Here is a 22,792-nt window from a genome sequence, read left to right as displayed (position 1 = left end):
CACCTTCAATATGTTGATGATACCCTATTTCTTTTGTAAGGAGATGATGAAAACATCCATAATTCTTGTTTCTTCCTTAAATGCTTCAAACAAATCTCTGGAGCTAGAATTAATATGAATAAGACAAGATTGGGTATTAATTGTGCTAAGGGGGAGTGTTCTGTTTGGCTCAGTGGATGGATTGCTCTGTAGATTCCTTTCCTACCTTGTACTTGGGTATGCGTCTGACCATCATTGGGCTACCGAGAGAATTTTGGGATCCTCTCATTCAATGCTTCCAGACTAAGCTTGATGGATGGAAGTCCAGATTTCTTTCCTTTGGTGGTTCAATCACCTTTATTAGAGCTACTCTTGCCAACCTGCCCATTTATTACCTTTTTCTCTTTAAGGCCCCTAAGAGGGTGATCCATAAGTTGAAAGGCCTTATGAAGAATTTCTTGTGGAGTGGTAGTTAAAATAAGAAAAGGATCCACCTGCTTTGTTGGGACAAAGTATACATGCCTAAGAAGGAAGGGGGACTGGGAATAAGGAGAACCTTAGCTGTTAATGGGGCACTCGTTACGAAGTAGTGGTGGAGGCTTTCTCGGCAGCAAGGCCAGCTTTGGGAGATAGTGGTTCTTGAGAAGTATGGACGAGACCCCTTTTGGCCCATAGGGAGACAGCCCTCAACAAGGTTTCCTACCTCTAAGGTCTGAAAAGGTATTCTCTTTATTAGAACCCTTTTCCTTGCTTATTCAAAGGTTTTGTTAGGTAATAGCGTGATGACGGGCTTCTAGCATGGCAAATGGCTGCAGAATTCTCCCCTATCTCTCGCTTTCCCCCATCTATTTAGGAGGTCTATGCAGAAATCTGCCTCTGTTCTTTCTATGGTTTCTTTTAATGAAGCACCCTGTGGGATATCTCCCTTGATGTCAGTAGGGTTGGGGTTATTGTTGAGCAAGAATTTGTTACCCTTATAGGTTTTCTATATAGCTTCTTCTACTTTCCGAGAAGATCTAATAGGACACTATAACCTAAGGGCCACTTCACAGTTTCTTCTGTTTATGAGATTCTGAGTCATGACAGGTTCATCAACGTGGACTTGGAAGTTCAGAGATTCTGGTCTTGCAAGGCGCCCCACAGGGTGTGTGCTTTCTTATGGCATGTTGGTCTTCGATGACACCGTTGATCAACTGCAGAGAAGGGGGATGGTGCTTGTCTCAGGCTGCCTTTTCTGCAAAAATGAAGGGGAAACTCTAGATCATATTCTCCTACACTGCCCATATACTTCAGAGGTCTGGTCTTGGGTAAAAGGGATATCTACTTAGATTTGGATTCTCAATCAGGCTGTTAACATCATTTTATTCCAGAGTTGGTCCCCCTTTTTTTTCCAAGACCGGGCTTATTTTATGGAGGATCCTTCTGGCTGTTGTTATTTGGTCACTCTAGAAAGAAAGGAACTTGAGATCTTTTGAAGGTAAATCTTGTGATGTAGCCACCTTGATTCAGACCATTCAAGCCTTGGTTACCAATTGGGCCAGAGCGTACTCCCCATTTTTCTTCAGTGAAAAAGGACCCTTTATTTTTGCATTTCAAATAGTGACTATTCCTTAGGAGGAGAAGAGGCTCTTGGTCATCTTCCTGGACTCCACCACCTGCCGGTTGGCTTAAACGTAATTTTGATGGAAGTGTATTTCTTCAAGATAGACGTGTAGGGTTTGGAGGTATCCTCCAAGATAACTCTGGCTGCACCCTTTGAACCTACCGGGGCTCCATGCTTTTCAGTGATATTAATGAGGTCGAGCTTCGGGCAGTCCAAGAAGGAGTGCAAAAACTACACCCCCATCATTCCAGGCTGATAATAGAAGGTGACTATGCTAACATCATTTCTTGGTGCAAAACCCTGCAATAGCCCCTTGGGCGCTGACCTCCTCTATGGATGTCATCGTTTCTGCTCTTTGTGATAGAGAGTTTACCTTTCAACAACACATCTTTAGGGAGAAGAACTTTGATGCAGACCAGCTTGTAAAATAGGGGGTTCTTCTTTAAGTAGTCGCTCTTTTGATAGTTCTCTCTTCTTTCTCCTCTCTCATCTTCTTTCTCTTTCCCCTTTCTTTTTGCTCTCTTTGTACTTATCTCTTGTACTTTCGTTCGTTATCTTAATGAAAGCTTACAGTTAAAAAAAGAAGAAGATGGATACATTTATTCCATTGATCAAACTCAAACTTCAAAAGAAATTTTCTTGAACTTTGTGACACACCTAAGCTATTAAATTTAACATAGGATGATTGTAAATAATTATGATCTCCTTGTATAAAAGGTAAATGGTCTCATTGTATACAATCCCAATTATCAATTCAAAAGGTTTCCAACTTCAAAATACTTTCTTTTGGATTTTTTAGGTGCACTTAAATTCTATAGCATAAGATTGCAACTTCATATAAACGTTTATAATTTATATCGTATTATCAAAGAAAAATGGTTTAGAACACGTAAGTGTTAGTAATGTTTACCACAATACCATGGTTCCATTCCCATTCTTTTCTATTTAAAATGTTGTTGACCCCAATTTTATGGGTTTCAATTCCCATTCATGGAAAAGATCACACCTGATATAAAAAATAATCACAACCCGTGATGCCACCAACATGCTCTTTTGCCATATATATATATATATATATATATATATATATATATATATATATATATATATATATATATATATAAATAAGGGTATTCACATTATGGAATATTTTGGACACTTATATACCCTTGTTTTATACATGGAGCATTTTTTTAATAAGGTTATTTTTGGTCATTAGAAGGGGTGTGATATCATCCATATGGGGTGTGACCTCACTAGCATGGAGTATACTAATGGCATTTAATGCACATAGAGTATATTAGTGGGATGTCACACCCCATGTAGATGACATCATACCACTCCTAATAACCAAAAATATCCTTACTAAAAAAAACTCCTCGTACAAAACATATGATATATATTTGTTCAAATTTTGTTAAGTACTATGATAAATTACTCCATAGTGTGAGCACCCTTAAAGATGTTTTAAGGTCATTATAAAGATTTTTAGTATTGAAACCACATTTCATGTCACTATTTGAAGGTGTTTTTCTTTGATTGTTTAGAGTCTCGGTTCTATACAAATCGCACCCATATATACTATATTATTAAGCCATAGTTAAGAGGTGGACACGTGTCACGAGAATAAGAAAGGATCCTATTGCTATAGAGAGTGTAGGACACATTATCCTATCTTTAGGTAGAGAGAGACGCATACCCTCTTTTAGAGAGAGAGAGAGGTGTGGATGAAAGAGAGATGTGAGAGAGTTATACGGAGAGTAAATTAAGGAGTGAGAGATTTTTAGAAGATAGAATCAATAGAGAGAATTTTATATTTTCTATTAATAGATTGTTTTTTTTAACGTTTCAAGGTAATATCTCTCTCAAGAGGCATCTAAAAGTATTGGTATAGAGATATATGAAGAGAGATGTATACCCTCTTTAGAGAGAGAGACATGGATGAGACAGAGATATATGGAGAGAAAATTAAGGAGTAAGAGCTTTTTAGAAGATAGAGAATCTTTAAAGAGGACTTTATGGTTGCTATAAATAGACAATATTTTTTTTTTTTTTTTTTTCACATTTCCTATTAATATCTCTAGAGAGGGAGACTACCTAAAAATATTGGTGCATGAAGAAAACCAAGAGAAATACTAAATTTTAGAGAGAGGCTCCATTCCCTTTTTCTATCATCAATAAATAAATAGAAAATGAAAGGATCTATATTTATAGCATGTACTTCCTAAAAATCTTTCATACAATATTTTTAGAGAGAGGCACCTCCACTACTTGCAAGTCTAGGGTTTTGAAGTGAAGCACCGTCAACATGAGATTTGAAATGTTTTGGACTAGAAAAAGGCCATGTAATCGGTATGTGCTGCTTGATTTGATGTTGTCACCATATGATTGGGAAGTTATCAATGATTGCTCTCTATGATAAATGAAAGGATCAGGCTTTAGCATCCGACAATTCACTAACATGAGATGTAATCCTACTGAGAAAGTAGTCATGTCTGAAAACCTTCCATTGAAAAAGTCGATGATTTCATTTATCCCATAACATCCAGATTGTGGTAAAAAATAGGAATAGCCCGACATTAAAAAAAAACTTCTAACTTGAATTTGAAAGCAATTTAAGTCCTAAGCATATTTGAAATGGATGTGTCTGAGATAAATATTTTACCGCACCTCTATGCAACATATCTTCAACTACCCTACGAAAAAGCACAATAGAAAAGCAAATGACAAATACTTTCATCATTAGGGCGGAAAAAGAGGCACATGGAATCCGTAGATATCCCTCTTTGCTATAAAAGAGAGAAGGTGAAAGCTCGATGAGGGATAGTCTGCCAAGAAAACCACTGGGTAATACTTTGAAGACCATAAAACTTGAACGGGGCATCTATTTCAAATAAAATTTCAAGTCTTCTTAATAGATAATAATTCATTAGAAGAATGGATCCACACTAAAAAATCTTATTGTAGATATAACAGAGTGACAACGGCTTCGATCTCCTTCCAAATTCTAATAAGAGGATCATAAGTAGGAGAAAGGAGCGACCATGTCTAAGGGGAACCTTGCAAATAATCAACAAGAACTTCAAGATCTTCATGAACATATGCACTATAGGACTCCCAAATAGTCTTCTCAAATAACCAAGGATTCGCCCAAAAATCCAAGGTCTGGCCGTCTCCAATGATCCACCTAACATTATGTCTAAGATAATATAATCCCATTTGAACCTTCCAAGCATGAGAACAATTTCAAGCTTTTGAATCCCATACAGATGAACTTCTGAAATATCTATGCTTGAAAAAACAAGAAATAAGAGAAGTGGGATTTGCAACCAATCTTTAAGCCAGTTTCATCATGTGTACAGTATTGAAGTTTGAGATATTACAAATACCCAATCCACCCTCTTTCATGGGTCGACAGACTGTCTTCCACTTCACCAAGTGAATCCTTTTTTTTTTTTTTGTAGTGCTTGCCCAAAGGAAATTCCGTTGCAATCTTTCTAATTGCAACACATATAAATTTACTATTTTTTAACAATAGGCACTATTTTACAATACTTGGGCATTAGTTCAATAATTGAGAATTAGTTCAATTACTTAAAAAATAAATAGCCGTTATTCTCATTTTGAGTAGTTTTTTCCACTCCTCCTATCACCATACTAAAAATTTGTAACGGGATATAACAACATCATTTCATCCGAAGGCCGTTTTCTAAAGCATTGACCACATGCATAGCAAGGGATCATATACATCCCAAAAACCTGATACCTAGTATTACAATAAAGGACGAAGTTTTTAGGGGAAATAACATATATATTTGTTATATTTACTGTTATTATAGGATTATCTCTAAGTTTATGTTATTATACTTATACTTGTTATTTCACTATCTTAACAATTTTTTTTTTTTAACCATGAAAATGTCCATTTTACGTTTTTCAAAAACTGAAATGGGATTGATTTCGATTTTTCAAAAATTGAATTTCTAATCGTTCTTTAAACAAGCGGCCGTCTTTTTTGTTTGAGAGAGAAATAGGGAAAAAGACCCGAACTTGTACTTATTGGGGATATTCTTTATCATCAGCATGGTCCTCGCATCATTGGAGTTAGACTCAGCCGTCGCCTCGTCAAACCTAAACCGCGATTCCCCTTTGGGCTGACACGCACCCCTTCCTCTGCCATGAACCTTGGACCCAAGGCGGTGGTGCCTCCTAGACCACCAAAAATACATCCATCTCGCCTCCCTCTCTTCCCCATATTAAAATTATTATTATCACCTGTTCTAAATCCACTTCTGAAGCTAGCAAAACCACTGCTCAGCTTGGCGGAGTCACCACTTGAAAAGGTGGAGGCAGCACCATTTCATCGGGAAATTGGCTGGGATCCGCCACCCCACTTGCAGGAAATCCACTACCACATGAGAAAGGAGCCCCTGTGTTTCGCTAGAGTGGTCTCTTGAAAATTTTGAATATTTTGGTGGTTTTTTTAAATTGAATTCAGTCTCATTTCGATTTTTGAAAAATAAAAAAAATGTATTTTTATTTATTTATAATTGTTTGGATGGTGAAAAACGTGTGTAGGTATAATAATAAAAATTTGGAGGTAAGCCCGTAATAACAGTAAACATAACAGTATATATATTATTTTCCCAAGTTTTTATAAGGCCTAGTCTTTATGAAAACAAAATAAAGCATCACCTCAAATCCTCATCCGAAAAGCACTTTCGGCAACAAAAATCTTTATGATGGCTCTAAAATTAATTTCCAATACTGACAATAAAATTTGAAACTAAAAAATTGAATAGATCTTGTGAATATGTGAACACTTATTTTTACAACGAAACGAACAGACTAAATAATATATTACGTAAATTATTTTTATAAATTAAAATCCTTGTTTTTTCCAACCATAATGTTCATGCCGAGATGATCGATGTAAAAGGTTTTTCAATTCTTGGATTGTAATTTTTAATTAAGCATGAGGTATTGCTGCAGCCCAATCCCACTATTTTCCTATAATAAATAGCTTGACTGAAACAATGGGAAAGAACAAGTTCGATGTAAGGGAAAAAAAAATACACGTTATAAAAAAAAAAGATAGTGACGTCTTCTTCTTCTTGGATCTAACGATAGGGGAGTCCCATCGTCCCTGTTATTTAGTGCAAAAGACAAAAAGCTGAGTTGTCCGTTTGATTCCTCCTCATTATTTTGAATATAAAACGGAAAAAGTTGTCGAATTATCATTATTTTTAATTCAATACGGAAAAAAACTGTCGAATTATTGGGCATGTGGCTCCTTGCGCAGCAGACTAGCCGCCGTACAACAGTGACACACGAGCAGCCGCATGGTAGGAATACTCTCCCTCTTCCCACCCCTTTTGGTCGATCCCTCCTCTCTTTCTACTAAAACTCTCTCTCTCTCTCTCTCTCCTCTCTCTTTTATGAATTGAAATCTCCTCATTACTCTTCAACCCCTCTAAAAACAATTAAAGTCTCATCACTAGGCTGCATCTCTTCTTATCTGTAAAGCTCAAGAATAAGGTATTCCTCTGATCTTTTATTTTATGTTCTCTAGATTCTGAGCCCTGGTCCTGTTTCATCTTGAAGAAACACCTCAAACTTGAATTGCAGTGAATAAAATGGTTTCTTTGAAGATAAATTTAAGAATGGAATGGGTTCTATAGAATTTGAAGTGTATCTGGAAATTGGGTTCTTTCTGTATCTTCTATGTATGTTTATGTATCTACTTGTTTCAAACACAGCGGAATACTCTACTTTGTAAACCCTTAGAGAAAACCGTAAATTAGAACTTGGTTTTGTAGTACTGGGATCCCTCTTTATGGGTTTCTAGCCACTTGTCTGATTAGTAAAACCCTAGTTTTGGAACTGATTAAGTGAGCACCTTGAAACTAAACAGGATTTTGAGTGTCTTAGACTGTTCATTCACTTGGGTCATTGCTGTGTATTGCAGGTATTGTCAAGGTCTAGAGGGGTCTATCAACTTTCTAGCGAGAGGGGTGTTTTAACTTTCTAGAACATGGGGAGTGTAAAAGGAGAGAAATTCAGGTTTTGTATTGATAGAGGGGGCACATTCACAGACATATACGCAGAGGTTCCCGGTGAACCAGCATTTCGGGTTATGAAACTTTTATCGGTTGATCCCTCAAATTATGATGATGCCCCTATCGAAGGAATCAGAAGAATTTTAGAAGGGTGCACTGGCGAAAAAATCCCCCGCTCTTCGAAGATCCCTACTGATAAGATAGAGTGGATTCGAATGGGTACCACTGTCGCAACAAATGCACTTTTGGAGAGGAAGGGTGAGAGAATTGCTCTATGTGTAACCAAGGGATTCGAGGATTTGCTTAAAATTGGTAATCAGGCCCGCCCCAACATATTTGATCTCAAGGTCTCAATGCCTTCGACTCTCTATGAGGAAGTTGTAGAGGCTGACGAAAGGATTGAACTTGTGCTTGATGGGGAAGAAGAAGCCAATAACCAGAGCTTTGTTAAGGGGATATCGAGTGAGCTAATTCGAATCTCAAAGCCTTTAGATGAAGAAGCCCTCAGGCCACTGTTAAAAGGCCTTCTTGCCAAAGGCATCGGCTGTTTGGCTGTTGTTCTAATGCATTCTTACACATATCCACAACATGAATTAGCAGTGGAGCGCCTCGCTCGAAGTATGGGTTTCAAGCACGTATCCCTATCTTCTAAATTGACCCCAATGGTTCGAGCAGTGCCTCGAGGGCTCACGGCAACTGTTGATGCATATCTCACCCCTGTTATAAAAGAATATCTATCGGGTTTCATGTCAAGGTTTGATGAAAAGGGATCAGATGGAGTGAATGTCTTGTTTATGCAATCAGATGGTGGCCTTGCACCAGAGAGACGATTTTCTGGCCATAAGGCTGTGCTGTCGGGTCCAGCTGGGGGGGTTGTGGGCTATTCACAAACCCTTTTCGGGCTTGAAACTGAAAAAGCATTAATTGGTTTTGATATGGGGGGGACTTCTACTGACGTGAGCCGATATGCTGGAACCTATGAGCAGGTTCTCGAGACCCAAATTGCAGGGGCAATAATTCAAGCCCCTCAACTTGACATAAACACTGTAGCAGCAGGTGGTGGTTCCAAACTCAAGTTTCAATTTGGGGCCTTTCGTGTTGGGCCTGAATCAGTGGGTGCACACCCTGGTCCAGTTTGTTACCGGAAAGGGGGTGAATTGGCTGTAACTGATGCTAATCTCGTACTCAGTACAGTGATTCCAGACTATTTCCCTTCTATTTTCGGCCCCAATGAGAATGAGCCATTAGATATCGAGGCCACAAGAGAAGAATTCAGGAAGCTTTCAGTTGTGATCAACAGTCATAGAAAGAGTCAGGATCCTCTAGCAAAGGACATGAGTATTGAGGAGATTGCACTAGGGTTCATCGATGTGGCTAATGAAACCATGTGTCGGCCTATTCGTCAGCTCACTGAAATGAAAGGTCATGAGACAAGGAACCATGCACTTGGTTGCTTTGGAGGAGCAGGGCCACAACATGCTTGTGCCATAGCTCGGTCACTGGGCATGACTGAAGTCCTTATTCATAGATATTGTGGAATCTTAAGTGCATATGGCATGGGCTTAGCAGATGTTATTGAAGAGGCTCAGGAGCCTTACTCTGCTGTTTACGGGGAAGAATCTGTTTCAGAGGCCTCGCGTCGAGAGGCCATATTGAGCGAGCAAGTGAAGCTTAAGCTTAGAGACCAAGGATTTGGTGATGGAAGCATCACTACTGAGTCATACCTGAACTTGAGATATGAGGGAACTGATACTGCTATCATGGTCAAGAAACCTGAGAAAGGAGGGAGCAGCTATGCTGAGGAGTTTGTGAAGCTTTTTCAGCGAGAGTATGGATTCAAGCTCCAAAATAGGCAGATCCTTATATGTGATGTAAGGGTCCGAGGAGTTGGGGTTACCAACATTTTGAAGCCCCAATTAGTTAACAGGGTTTTTGAAGCTCCCAAAGCTGAGAAATGTTATAAGGTATATTTTGGAGGTGGATGGAAGGAGACCCCACTGTTCAAGCTTGAGAATTTGGGCTATGGACATGTTATAGATGGTCCTGCTGTCATCATGAATGGAAATAGCACTGTAATTGTGGAACCTGGATGCAAAGCGAACATTACCAAATATGGGAACATAAGAATTGAGATAAGCTCAGTCCCAAACACTATAAGCCTATCAGAAAAAGTAGCTGATGTGGTGCAATTATCTATCTTCAACCATAGGTTCATGGGTATAGCTGAACAAATGGGCCGGACCCTACAAAGAACCTCCATATCCACAAACATAAAGGAGAGGCTTGATTTCTCGTGTGCTTTGTTTTGCCCGAATGGTGGCTTAGTGGCGAATGCGCCTCATGTCCCAGTTCACTTAGGAGCCATGTCTAGCACCGTGTCTTGGCAGCTCAAGTATTGGGGTGATAACCTAAAAGAAGGCGATGTACTGGTCACAAACCATCCATCAGCTGGAGGAAGCCATCTTCCTGATATAACAGTAATCACCCCAGTTTTTGATATGGGGAAATTGGTATTTTTTGTAGCAAGTCGTGGCCACCATGCTGAAATTGGGGGCATTACACCTGGTAGCATGCCTCCTTTCTCAAAGGCAATTTGGGAAGAAGGGGCTTCTATTAAAGCATTCAAGCTTGTAGAGAACGGGATTTTCCAAGAAGAAGGAATAATAAAATTGCTAGAATCTTCCTCTATAGATGGTAAAGTTGGTGTTCCTGGGACACGAAGGCTCCAAGACAACCTCTCAGACCTCAGGGCCCAAGTAGCTGCAAACCAGAGGGGTATAGGGCTCATCAAAGAGCTCATCGAGCAATATGGCCTGGCTCATGTTCAAGCCTATATGGGCCATGTTCAAACCAATGCCGAGTCGACAGTTAGGGAGATGCTAAGGTCGGTAGCTGCTAAAGTTTCCAAACAAACCAACATTGGAAACAGCGGTGATTCAGTTCTGTTAGAGGAAGAAGATTACATGGACGACGGGTCCATAATCCATCTCAAATTAAGCATTGATGGCAAAAAGGGTGAAGCTGTCTTTGATTTTGACGGAACAAGCCACGAAGTCTATGGCAATTGGAATGCCCCTGAAGCTGTAACTGCAGCTGCAGTTATATATTCTCTTAGATGCCTAGTAGATGTTGATATTCCTCTTAATCAGGGGTGCTTAGCCCCAGTTATTATCAAAATCCCTCCAGGTTCATTTCTCTCTCCCAGCGATAAAGCAGCTGTGGTAGGTGGCAATGTGCTCACTTCTCAAAGAATAACAGATGTTATACTCACTGCCTTTCAAGCTTGCGCATGTTCTCAAGGGTGTATGAATAATCTAACTTTTGGGGATGACACATTTGGTTACTATGAAACAATTGGAGGGGGTTGTGGAGCTGGGCCCAGTTGGAATGGGACCAGTGGGGTCCAATGCCATATGACCAATACAAGGATGACAGATCCTGAGATATTTGAGCAAAGATACCCTGTGCTGTTGCATAGGTTTGGGTTGAGAGAGAAGAGTGGGGGTGCTGGTAAGTTTAAAGGGGGTGAGGGGTTAGTCAGAGATATAGAGTTTAGGCGCCCTGTAGTGGTTAGCATGCTTTCAGAGAGGAGGGTGCATGCGCCGAGAGGGTTAATGGGGGGAAAAAATGGGGGTCGGGGGGCTAATTTCTTGATTAGGAGAGATAAGAGAAGGGTTTATCTTGGGGGAAAGAACACAATTGAGGTCGAGCCAGGAGAGGTTCTTCAGATATTGACACCGGGAGGTGGGGGATGGGGATGCCCTGAGTGACCTGTTTCTGGTTTCCCCCTTTGATTAAGTAGTGGGATGAGCCCCCCCTCCCTGTGTGTGTGTGTGTTATGGGAGCACCCATTTTCAGTTTCCAAAAGTTGAGAATTTTATTGGATCAATAAAAGCAAGATATTTCTGGTTTATGTACTCTTTGTTTATTTCCCAATTTGGGAAGCCTTGAAGGTTCTGACTGGAACCCAATTGAATGTATGGAGTTTCAGTTTCATGTTGTCATTGGATGGAAACAAGGGAGACATATTTCTCTTCTATTGGCGGTCATTTCTTTGCGGTTTTTACTGGTTGCTTGCTTTGATCATTTCTCATGGTGAACTGATTTGCTTTTTCTTTTTGTCTGTTCATAGTTCTGCGTGATCCATTTTCAGTTTCATTGCAATAAGGATTCTCAGAATCTGATGAGTTGTATCTTTGGGTTGTCAGTCAATGAATAAGAAGGATTTTCTCATTTACATCCGTACTTTCTTTTTTCCATTTCTCGTTTCCAAATTTGGGAGAACTTCCAGATTCTAATTGGAATGGATTTGGACGTCTGGACTTTGACCTAGACTTGTTTTCTCGTCTAAGTATGGGTGTCTATCCTTAGTTGTTTTCGGCTTTAGTCAGTTATTGTGGTGAGAACCATCATCCTTTCATATTTCTTTTTTGGTGGTTTGGGTGAAACTGTTTGAATGTGATAAGAATTCTCATTAAGTGTTTTTGCTTTGGGTTGTTCATGAATGAATAGAAAGAAAGAGTTTCTTGTTTGGGTATGTGACTTCTTTTTCAATTTGGATCACAGTTTCTGATTGGATCCCATTTGAATGTTGTGAGTTTCAGCTTTATGCATCAATTGGCTGGAGGAAAGAGGGACATTGTTTTGTTGTTCAGGTTGGTGTCTCTTTCCATGGATGGGAGCATTTGCATGTTTCTGATTGGAACCCATTGTTTGCTTCCAGCCGCACTCTCATTGGACGAGACATATTGCAAAAATTAAGTCTTAGCTCTGAGTTTTCTCAATTTTTGAAAAAAATAAAGGAGTTTCTTCTTGTTTGTTTTCCCTTTGAAATTTGGGAACACTCGCTGATGCTAAGAACCATTTTGAATTCATGGAGTGTCAGCTCTTTTAAAGTCATTAGATGAAGGAAGGAAAGATGCTGGTTTCTTGATCAGATGGGTGGGTGTGTATCTCCATTATAGGAGCAATTGCAGTTTGTCTGGAACACACAGCGAAAGGGTATGTTATTTTCTTATATTCGACGAACTTCTTCCTCTTGCTGCTCCTTTTCTTGGGAATTCTTCATTTCTGGTTATATTTTGTGAATCACTCTTTTCTCTATCCAAAATTTCTGGTAATATTTTGCAGATTGTGTTTCTTATCTTTTGGTTCCAATTTATCTCTCGTATTTCGAAAAACCTGATTCTCTTGATTAATCTTCTTGGAAGAAATGAAAGAATCGCTAAATTAATCTTCTTGGAAGAAATGAAAGAATTGCTAAATGAATCTTCTTGGAAGAAATGAAAGAATTGCTTGTTTATAGCAGCTGATATCTTAGCACACAAATGCCAATTTTGAAGTGCAATGGAAAGCCAGAAAAGAGGAATAATGAAAGAGGGAAGGAACATCGAAGTACCAGTGTTACCTTCACACTTCACATAGGGGTGGGTGTTGCATTGCGATACTGATACGGCTCCGACGATGACTATATATTTAGTCTGTGTCATCACTATAATTGGAATAAGGATATCTTGCACAAGCATGGTTACCGCCACCACTGTATAAAGCAAACATATCTGCACCTTACTACGAAGTATTATTTATAACATGGGAGTTTTTGTGAGGCCTAAGCCTTGTGAAAGAAGTAATGCTTCACCTTGAAGCCTCGTCTGGAAAGTACTTTGCTACAGAAATTGTGGATCCATGAGAGGAAAAATGGACGGTCTGGATAATGTGTTACAACATACTCTATTTTTAGGACTTGAAATCCTAATTTTTTCACAAGTATAATAGTCAAGGCCAATATGATCGATTTGAAAATTTTCCAATGCCAAAGTACAATTTTCGGCGAGTTTTAAGGTGGGGCTTTCTATATATATATATATATATATATATATATATATATATATATATATAGTTATTTATTCGAAAAATGCCTTATTAAGTAAAAAAATGCCTTAACTGCATCTTTTTGAAAAGGGTGTGGTTTTCATAAGGTTGCAACCTTAAACAATCAAATTAAGGTATACCTCCAAACCATCATGAGATACAACTTTGGTATCGAAAATTCTTAGGATTGTGTAAGAATCTAATTTTTTATATCTAATTATAAAATTTTAAACTTCAAAAATACTTCAAATTAAGCACATCTTTAAACATATAATTTTTTTTGAAAATAGACAGTCCAAAAAATATGTTATAAGATGTAATACTTTAAGATGTGAAAGGAATAAAATAATTGTGACATCAATATATAAAAGATAAATAGTCTCTTTACAGTCAATTTGTACCTGAACGTATGCAAAAAAAAAAAAGATGGAAGTGTTAGTTGCCAATCCAAGCATTAAAATTTGTGCAAAGCATTGAGTGGACCATTACCCTGCCCCTGCCCTTTCTACATTCTCCCTCTCCTCCAATATCTGTATTGGAGAAGCCCTGGTCATCCTCTCTTTTTCTCTCTCCACTCACTCTCTCTACGGCAGAACCCCAGCCCTTCCTCTTTTCTTCTCTCTTAGGGCATTGGCTCTCACGACACTGTTTTTCATCCATTATCTCTCTGTTTCAGAATCCCCCTCCTCACTTTTTCCTCTCATTATCTCTATCTATACTTTTCTCCTCCATTCTTTGTCTGTTGCAAAGCTCTTTGCTTGAATCTTCTGCCATAAAATTTTTACAGTAAATTTGTGCCATAAGTTTCGATTATAAACTTTTGCAACTGGTTTGGTAAACCTGAATTTGTATTCATGATCCCCTGTCTTCTACATTGTATTCATTTCTAAGTTGCAGTTCCACTAATTTATCCTTCCTAAAGCCCAGAATTTTCAGAGAAGATGATAGATCACTCTCACTGATTTACATTTGGGTTGGTGCAATTGGAGGACCATTTTTTACCAAATGGGTATTACTTTTGAGGGGATGCTAAATGGAGATGGAGGGACTAAGATTGCAGCACCTATGTTTTCTCCCTTTTAAAGTTTATGTGAAAGGGTTCACTTTCAACAGGGGTATCATCAAGACTTTTATTCCCATATATTAATTAAGGAAACATATAATATGACACCTTTATCTTTGGTATAAGATGTTCACAATTAATTTTGACCATTGGACGAGAAATTGGATAGGTTTATTTATTTCATTGACCAAGCTCAACCTTCAAAAGAAATTTTTTCGAATTTTGTAACACATCAAAGCTATCAGATTTCATATCGGATGGTTGCAAGTAATTATGATATCTTTATATCAAAGGTAAATGGTCTCATTGTATACAAGCCCATTAATTAAATGGAAAGAGCATATATGGGAGGACCTTAAAAACCCATGGAATAAGTTGTTCCAAAATCCTCGAATTGATCATGTTGATGTATTGATATGAAAAGAAATGCCTTCAAGTCCTAAATATGGTGCAGGCAGTTTATTTTCAAGATTTTGTAAGTATTTATAGATATGTTTGATTTGCAATATATTTAGAGCTTTAAATTTCATAATAAGTGGGTGGAAATAGATTCTTAGATCATCATAAAGGTTTTTCACATAGTTGTTGTCAAGATTCTGCCGTTCAAGTCCCAAAAAAAAAAAAAGGTTTTGCAGTCGAACTGATTAAACCGGAAATTCAAAAAATAAATTAAAGATAGGAATGGTAGTATAAAAACACAAAATATATTTTTAAAAAATATTTAATCTTGTTTAATCAGTTTGACCGATCAAAATTGTCAAGAAAAAGGGAAAAATTGGTAGAGAGATTTAAGAGGAAGTTGTACTCAAACAAGTAGTATACACTCAATTAGTAAAAAATGACAACAATACTCAAGGTTTTCTAACTTCTCTCACTTTTTTCTAACAGCTCAAAAGTTTTTCCGCACACACTCTTGGTTCCATTAATGCATATTTATAGGCATATTTCTCACCAACCACAAATTTTTTTTAAATTTCCATATCAATTTGGACAAAAAAAACTATTCAATTACTGCACTTACCTTATCTCTAAATTTTTCAACAAAAATAACTTACTAACCTTACAGTTTAATTGAATATGCTAAATTACTATCAGAAAATATATTGCAAATCAAACATATCTATAAATATATTGCTAAATTACTATCAGAAAATATTTGCAATAACTTACTAACATTTTCAGATCTTTAATTGAATATGCTAAATTACTATCAGAAAATTCAACAAGATTAATATCATTTTCAGAAATATATTTGATACCGTGTTTCCTTGTGTCTTAGATTCATCTCAAAATCCTTTTTGCTACTGCAAAATACAGTTTACTTGCTTCATTGATGAACCTAGAACAAATACTGATTGCATGCACAATATCTGACCTTGTGTTAGTCAGATAAATAAGAAAACCAACCAAACTTCGACATATTGTTACATCAATTTTTTCTGCACTATCATATTTTAACAACTTTTCATTTATTGTTATTGGAATACTCACTGGCTTAAATTTGATATTTAAATTTTTTTTCAGAGATCTTCGACATATTTTTCTTAAGAGATAAAAATTTATCTATTTGACTGTTAACTTGGATTTTAAAAAAATATTTCATGATCCCTGAGTAAGCCATTTCGTGTGTTTTCATCATTGCTTTATTGAATTCTTTCAACATTTTTGAGTTTGTGTTAGTATAAATCAAATCACATAAAGGCATATAATTAGGAGATAATTTTCACTTTCTTTTTTTTACATACAGAGAAGGTTCATTCGGGCTACTTTCAAATCCAATTTGACGAAAATATTTATCAATTTTACTATTCCAAGCTCTCATTGTGGATGCTTAAAAGGTACACAGCACCTTTTAACAGTTCGGATTGAACCATTCTCATTTAAGGGCTGAAAAAATAACTTTATTTTTTATTTTTATTTTTATTTATAAATAATATTAATATGATGTTTTAGCTTAATATTTCTAATAAAAATATTGATCAAAATACATTTAAAAGTATTGTAATAATTTATTATTTAAAATATTTTTAATTTTTTTTATTCAATTCTCTTTATAAAAATAAACCTACCTTAAAAAATTCTGATAAATATTTTACTCAAATAAAAAATATAAATATAAATTTTTGGCCTTGAATTTAGCCACATGAAAATTCAACCGTTACTTTTATCCAAGAAAACCAACCCTCCCATGTTGAGGCGAAACAGGTAGAGGGGAATCAAAAAAGAAAAGATCAGACCGGGCTGCTCGTTGATCCATTCTCATATTAAAAAATGGCAAAAAAAAAGTGTTCAATCATTGGGTTTTCTGACAACAGCCGCGCCGTGTAACAGGATTTCTCTTCTCTCTCTGTTGTTTATGAGTGCTTTTCTCTCTGTTGTTTATGAGTGCTTTTCTCTCTGTTGTTTATGAATCTTTCTCAAGGTAATTGAAGTATCTTTCTTTTTCTTCAAGTCTCTAAAAGCTATTAAAGTCTCATCACTAGGCTGTATCTCTTCTTATCTGTAAAGCTCCACAATAAGGTATTCTTCTGATCTTTAATTTGCTTTTCGCTAGTTTCTGAAACCTGTTCTTGTTTCATCTTGAAGAAACACCTTGAGCTTGAATTGCAGTACAGAAAACTGATTTCTTTGAAGACAGCTTTGAAATTGAAATGGGTTTTATAGAATTTGAAGTGTATCTCGAAATTGAGTTCTTTCTGAAATCTTTTTACATTTGCTTATAGTTTTGTAGCACTGGGTCCATCTTCATAGGGATTTCTAGCCACTAGTCTGAAACAGTGAAACCCCAGTTTTGGTACCGATTAAAGTGGACGCCTGAAATTAAACAGGATTTTGAGCAGACAAGGCCGTTAATTTCCTTGGTGTATTGCTGTATATTGCAGGTATAATCAAGGTTGAGAAGGGTCTTTCAACTTTCTAGGGAGGGGCTTTCGATTTTCTAGAAAATGGGGAGTGTAAAAGGAGAGAAATTCAGGTTTTGTATTGATAGAGGGGGCACATTCACGGACATATATGCAGAGGTTCCTGGTGAACCAGCATGTCGGGTCATGAAGCTTTTATCGATTGATCCGTCAAATTATGAGGATGCCCCTATTGAAGGAATCAGAAGAATTTTAGAAGAGTGCACTGGCAAAAAGATCCCCCGTTCTTCAAAGATCCCTACTGATAAGATAGAGTCGATTCGAATGGGCACCACTGTTGCAACGAATGCACTTCTTGAAAGAAAGGGTGAGAGAATTGCTGTGTGTGTTACTAAGGGGTTCAAGGATTTGCTAAAAATTGGTAATCAAGCTCGACCCAACCTATTCGATCTAACAGTTTCGATGCCTTCCACTCTTTATGAGGAAGTAATAGAGGCTGATGAAAGGATTGAGCTTGTGCTTGATGGAGAAGAAGAAGCCAATAGCCAGGGCTTTGTTAAAGGGATATCATGTGAGATAATTCGAATCTCAAAGCCCTTAGATGAAGAAGCCCTCAGGCCACTGTTAAAAGGCCTTCTTGCCAAAGGCATTTGCTGCTTGGCTGTTGTTCTAATGCATTCTTACACATATCCACAACACGAATTAGCAGTGGAGCACCTTGCTCGAAGTATGGGTTTCAAGCACGTGTCCCTATCTTCTAAATTGACACCAATGGTTCGAGCAGTGCCTCGAGGGCTCACAGCAACTGTCGATGCATATCTCACCCCTGTTATAAAAGAATATCTCTCGGGTTTCATGTCAATGTTTGAGAAGGGATCGGAGGGAGTGAATGTGTTGTTTATGCAATCGGATGGTGGTCTTGCACAAGAGAGTCGATTCTCTGGCCACAAGGCTGTGCTATCTGGTCCAGCTGGTGGGGTTGTGGGCTACTCACAGACCCTTTTCAGGCTCGAAACTGAAAAAGGCATAATTGGTTTTGATATGGGAGGGACTTCTACTGATGTGAGCCGATACGCTGGAAGTTATGAGCAAGTTCTCGAGACCCAAATTGCTGGGTCAATCATCCAAGCCCCTCAACTTGACATAAACACTGTAGCAGCTGGTGGTGGTTCAAAACTCAAGTTTCAATTAGGGACTTTTCGGGTTGGGCCTGAATCAGTGGGTGCACACCCTGGTCCAGTTTGTTACCGAAAAGGTGGTGAATTGGCTGTAACTGATGCTAATCTCATACTTGGCACTGTGATTCCTGACTATTTCCCTTCCATATTTGGACCCAATGAGGATCAGCCATTAGATGTCGAGGCCACAAGAGAAGAATTCAGGAAGCTTTCGGTTGTGATCAATAGTTATAGAAAGAGTCAGGATCCTCTGGCAAAGGACATGGGTATTGAGGAGACTGCCCTAGGGTTCATCAATGTGGCTAATGAAACCATGTGTCGGCCTATTCGTCAGCTCACTGAAATGAAGGGCCATGAGACAAGGAACCATGCACTTGGTTGCTTTGGAGGAGCAGGGCCACAACATGCTTGTGCCATAGCTCGGTCCTTGGGCATGACTGAGGTCCTTATTCATAGATATTGTGGGATCTTAAGTGCGTATGGCATGGGATTAGCAGATGTTATCGAAGAGGCGCAGGAGCCTTACTCTGCAGTTTATGGGCCAGACTCTGCTTCAGAGGCCTCGCGTCGAGAGACCATCTTGACCGAGCAGGTGAGGCTTAAGCTTACGGACCAAGGAATTGAAGATGGAAGCATCACTACCGAGTCATACTTGAACTTGAGATATGAGGGAACTGACACTGCTATAATGGTCAAGAAACCAGAGAAAGGAGGGGGAAGTTATGCCGAGGAGTTTGTGAGGCTTTTTCAGCAAGAGTATGGATTCAAGCTCCAAAATAGGCAGATCCTTGTATGTGATGTAAGGGTCCGAGGAGTTGGGTGTACCAACATTTTGAAGCCCCAAATAGTTAACAGGGTTTTTGAAGCTCCCAAATCTGAGAGGTGTTATAATGTATACTTTAGAGGTGGATGGAAGGAGACCCCGTTGTTCAAGCTCGAGAATTTGGGCTATGGGCATGTTATAGATGGCCCTACTATCATCATGAATGGAAACAGCACTGTGATAGTGGAACCGGGATGCAAAGCAAATATTACCAAGTATGGGAACATAAGAATTGAGATAACCTCAGCCCCAAACACTATAACCCTATCAGAGAAAGAGGCTGACGTGGTGGAATTATCTATCTTTAACCATAGGTTCATGGGTATAGCTGAACAAATGGGCCGGACACTCCAAAGAACGTCCATATCCACAAACATAAAGGAGAGGCTTGATTTCTCGTGCGCTTTGTTTTGTCCGAATGGTGGCTTAGTGGCCAATGCCCCCCATGTCCCAGCTCAGTTAGGAGCCATGTCTAGTGCCGTGTCTTGGCAGCTCAAGTATTGGGGTGGTAACCTAAAAGAAGGCGATGTACTAGTCACAAACCATCCATCAGCTGGAGGAAACCATCTCCCTGATATAACAGTAATCACCCCAGTTTTTGACAAGGGAAAATTGGTGTTTTTTGTTGCAAATCGAGGTCACCATGCTGAAATTGGGGGCATTACACCCGGTAGCATGCCTTCTTTCTCAAAGGCAATTTGGGAAGAAGGGGCTACCATTAAAGCATTCAAGCTCGTAGAGAAAGGGATTTTCCAAGAAGAAGGAATAATAAAATTGCTAGAATCTCCATTTATAGGAGGTAACAAAAATATTCCTGGGACACGAAGGCTCCAAGACAACCTCTCTGACCTTAGCGCCCAAGTAGCTGCAAACCAAAGGGGGATAGGGCTCATCAAAGAACTCATCGAGCAATACGGCCTGGCGCATGTTCAAGCCTATATGGACCATGTTCAAACCAATGCTGAATTGGCGGTTAGGGAGTTGCTACGGTCAGTAGCTGCTAAAGTTTCCAAGCTGCCCAACAGTGAAAAACGTGGTGATTCAGTTATTTTAGAGGAAGAGGACTACATGGATGATGGATCCATAATCCATCTCAAACTAACAATTGATGGCATCAAGGGCGAAGCTATCTTTGATTTCGAAGGAACAAGCCCCGAAGTCCATGGCAATTGGAATGCCCCTGAAGCTGTAACTACAGCGGCGGTTATATATTCTCTTCGATGCCTAGTAGGCGTTGATATTCCTCTTAACCAGGGGTGCTTAGCCCCAGTTATTATCAAAATCCCCCCTGGTTCGTTTCTCTCTCCCAGTGATAAAGCAGCTGTGGTAGGAGGCAATGTGCTCACTTCTCAAAGAATTGCAGATGTTATACTCACTGCCTTTCAGGCTTGCGCATGTTCTCAAGGGTGTATGAATAATCTGACTTTTGGGGATAACACATTTAGTTACTATGAAACAATTGGAGGGGGTTGTGGAGCTGGACCCAGTTGGAATGGGACCAGTGGGGTGCAATGCCATATGACCAATACAAGGATTACAGATCCTGAGATACTAGAGCAAAGATACCCTGTGCTGTTGCATAGGTTTGGGTTGAGAGAGAAGAGTGGGGGTGCTGGTAAGTTTAAGGGGGGAGAGGGGTTGGTAAGAGAAATAGAGTTCAGGCGCCCTGTGGTGGTTAGCATGCTTTCGGAGAGGAGGGTGCATGCGCCTAGAGGGTTGAAGGGAGGGAAAAATGGGGCCCGGGGGGCTAATTTCTTGATTAGGAGAAATAAAACAAGGGTTTATCTTGGGGGAAAGAGGACTATTGAGGTCAGGCCAGGAGAGGTCCTTCAGATATTGACACCGGGGGGTGGTGGATGGGGTTGCCCTGAGTGATCTCCTGCCGGTCCTCCCCCCTCATCAGTCAGTCAGAAAGAAAGAAAAAATAAAAAAAACCTCTCTCTCTCTCTCTCTCTCCCTGTTTTGGTGAGATTTAAATTGTACGTGACATGTTAACGCATGTCGGTGGGAATGGAATGGAATGGAATGGAGGGTGGGACGTTACGTTGATGAAGCATCCGCTCCCTCCCTATCCATGAAATACCCTAACCCCATTCCCAAAGTGAGATTAAGTTATAATTAGGGTGCTAGAGTGGAGTGCTACGCATTGAGGGAAGTAAGAGAAATATTGGAGAAATGAGAGAGGAGTGGAATGTAATGAGAGATTGAGTGTGTAATTGAGTGAACTAGAGAGAGAGTGTAGTGCATGAGTGACTGTTTGTAATGATGAGTGAGAAAAAAGTGTGATTAATGAGGGTAACGAGTGATGTATTTACTGAGTATTATGAGTGCGTAATAATTCTACTATAATAAAAATAAGAGATACTACAAAACACTTATAGCTGAATAGTGATTTTGCCTATTATCATAGATTCGAAGTTTATATGATTGTTCGATAATGTTTTATTTTTTATTTATTTTTATACAAATTGGAATGATCTGAAATTTGGAGCGTGTGTTTATAAAAAATAGACGAATCTATAAAAAATATAAAAAAAATATTTTATATAAAAATACCAAAATATGTCCGAAAGTTTTAGAGGTATTTTGGTCAATTTGTTTTCACGAATTATTTCTTTTAATATTTTGATTAAGTGCACTTCATTAAGATGTACACACGCTCCAAATTTTAGGTCATTTTGATTTATAAAGAAAAAAAATGAAAAATAAAATACTACCGGACAATCGTGACCGTACGATGAATTTTGGACGGTATTGACGGTAGGCGAAATTACAGTTCATTTTCGTCAATAGACGTTGGGAAGACTTTTCCATAAAAATAATATCTATATAAATATCACATTATTTATATAACATTTCGATGAGACCTATAACAACTGGTGCATTTTACTAGTATCTTATAGGTGGTTTTTTTAAAAAAAATATATGATGTAATTATAGATAATTATCTAGAATTCCCTTTTTACGAATTCCCATGTATATTTAATAAGTTTTGAATATAAGATTGAGATCGTAAAATGTAAAATTAAATATGCACCTCAAAAATCTATTGAAAAAATGTTGTTTTAATGTTGAAAAACTACCCTCTAATTAATCATCTTGACCTTGAGATGTATGAATATAAAAATAAATAAATATTTTGAATCTCATAAATAGTGAATCTTGCAATACATTATCTAGGCCGTCCATTTTCAGGATTTTTATATGTTTATAGATCTGTTTGATTTTAACTATTTTTGGAGTTTAAAAGTTTATAATTAGATATGAAAATAGATTTTGAGATATTCTTAAGAATTTTTTACACCAAAATTACAAGTTATGATAAAATTTGGTACCACGCCTTAATTCGATGGTT

At 38.2% G+C, this 22,792-nt stretch overlaps 2 protein-coding genes across 5 annotated transcripts; both read left to right on the top strand.

The window, feature by feature from the left end:
- Window positions 1–6,704: 6,704 nt before the first annotated feature.
- Window positions 6,705–11,882, top strand: LOC18435963 (5-oxoprolinase 1). 2 transcript variants are annotated; one of them, XM_020668410.2, is made up of 2 exons: window positions 6,705–6,927; window positions 7,551–11,882. In XM_020668410.2, exon 2 carries the CDS (start codon window positions 7,617–7,619, stop codon window positions 11,409–11,411), a length of 3,795 nt encoding a protein of 1,264 aa, XP_020524069.1. In that variant the 5' UTR covers window positions 6,705–6,927; window positions 7,551–7,616; the 3' UTR covers window positions 11,412–11,882. The 2 variants fall into 2 exon arrangements, with proteins under 2 accessions (XP_020524069.1, XP_006846059.1); XM_006845996.4 differs by having other exon boundaries at window positions 6,915–7,120.
- Window positions 11,883–12,239: 357 nt separating this feature from the next.
- LOC18435964 (5-oxoprolinase 1) lies at window positions 12,240–21,809 on the top strand. Of its 3 annotated transcripts, XR_016060793.1 has the most exons (3): window positions 12,240–12,296; window positions 12,527–12,642; window positions 12,950–13,264. XR_016060793.1 is itself a non-coding variant. In XM_020668419.2 (2 exons), exon 2 carries the CDS (start codon window positions 17,521–17,523, stop codon window positions 21,310–21,312), a length of 3,792 nt encoding a protein of 1,263 aa, XP_020524078.1. In that variant the 5' UTR covers window positions 12,625–12,642; window positions 17,458–17,520; the 3' UTR covers window positions 21,313–21,809. The 3 variants fall into 3 exon arrangements, 2 of the variants coding, with proteins under 2 accessions (XP_020524078.1, XP_006846060.1); XM_020668419.2 differs by lacking the exons at window positions 12,240–12,296; window positions 12,950–13,264 and adding an exon at window positions 17,458–21,809 and having other exon boundaries at window positions 12,625–12,642; XM_006845997.4 differs by lacking the exons at window positions 12,240–12,296; window positions 12,527–12,642; window positions 12,950–13,264 and adding exons at window positions 16,742–17,095; window positions 17,458–21,809.
- Window positions 21,810–22,792: the final 983 nt, after the last annotated feature.

Source organism: Amborella trichopoda, chromosome 8, assembly GCF_054954075.1.
Source record: "Amborella trichopoda isolate Santa Cruz 75 chromosome 8, AtrichopodaSantaCruz75HAP2 v2.0, whole genome shotgun sequence".
NCBI lineage: Eukaryota > Viridiplantae > Streptophyta > Magnoliopsida > Amborellales > Amborellaceae > Amborella > Amborella trichopoda.
Note: the sequence above shows the minus strand (reverse complement) of the source record. Positions and strands in the feature narration are given on the sequence as shown.

Excerpts from the sequence above, each read along its gene's own strand:
- LOC18435963 (XM_020668410.2), top strand. The coding sequence starts at position 7,617 with ATGGGGAGTGTAAAAGGAGAGAAATTCAGGTTTTGTATTGATAGAGGG.
- LOC18435964 (XM_020668419.2), top strand. The coding sequence starts at position 17,521 with ATGGGGAGTGTAAAAGGAGAGAAATTCAGGTTTTGTATTGATAGAGGG.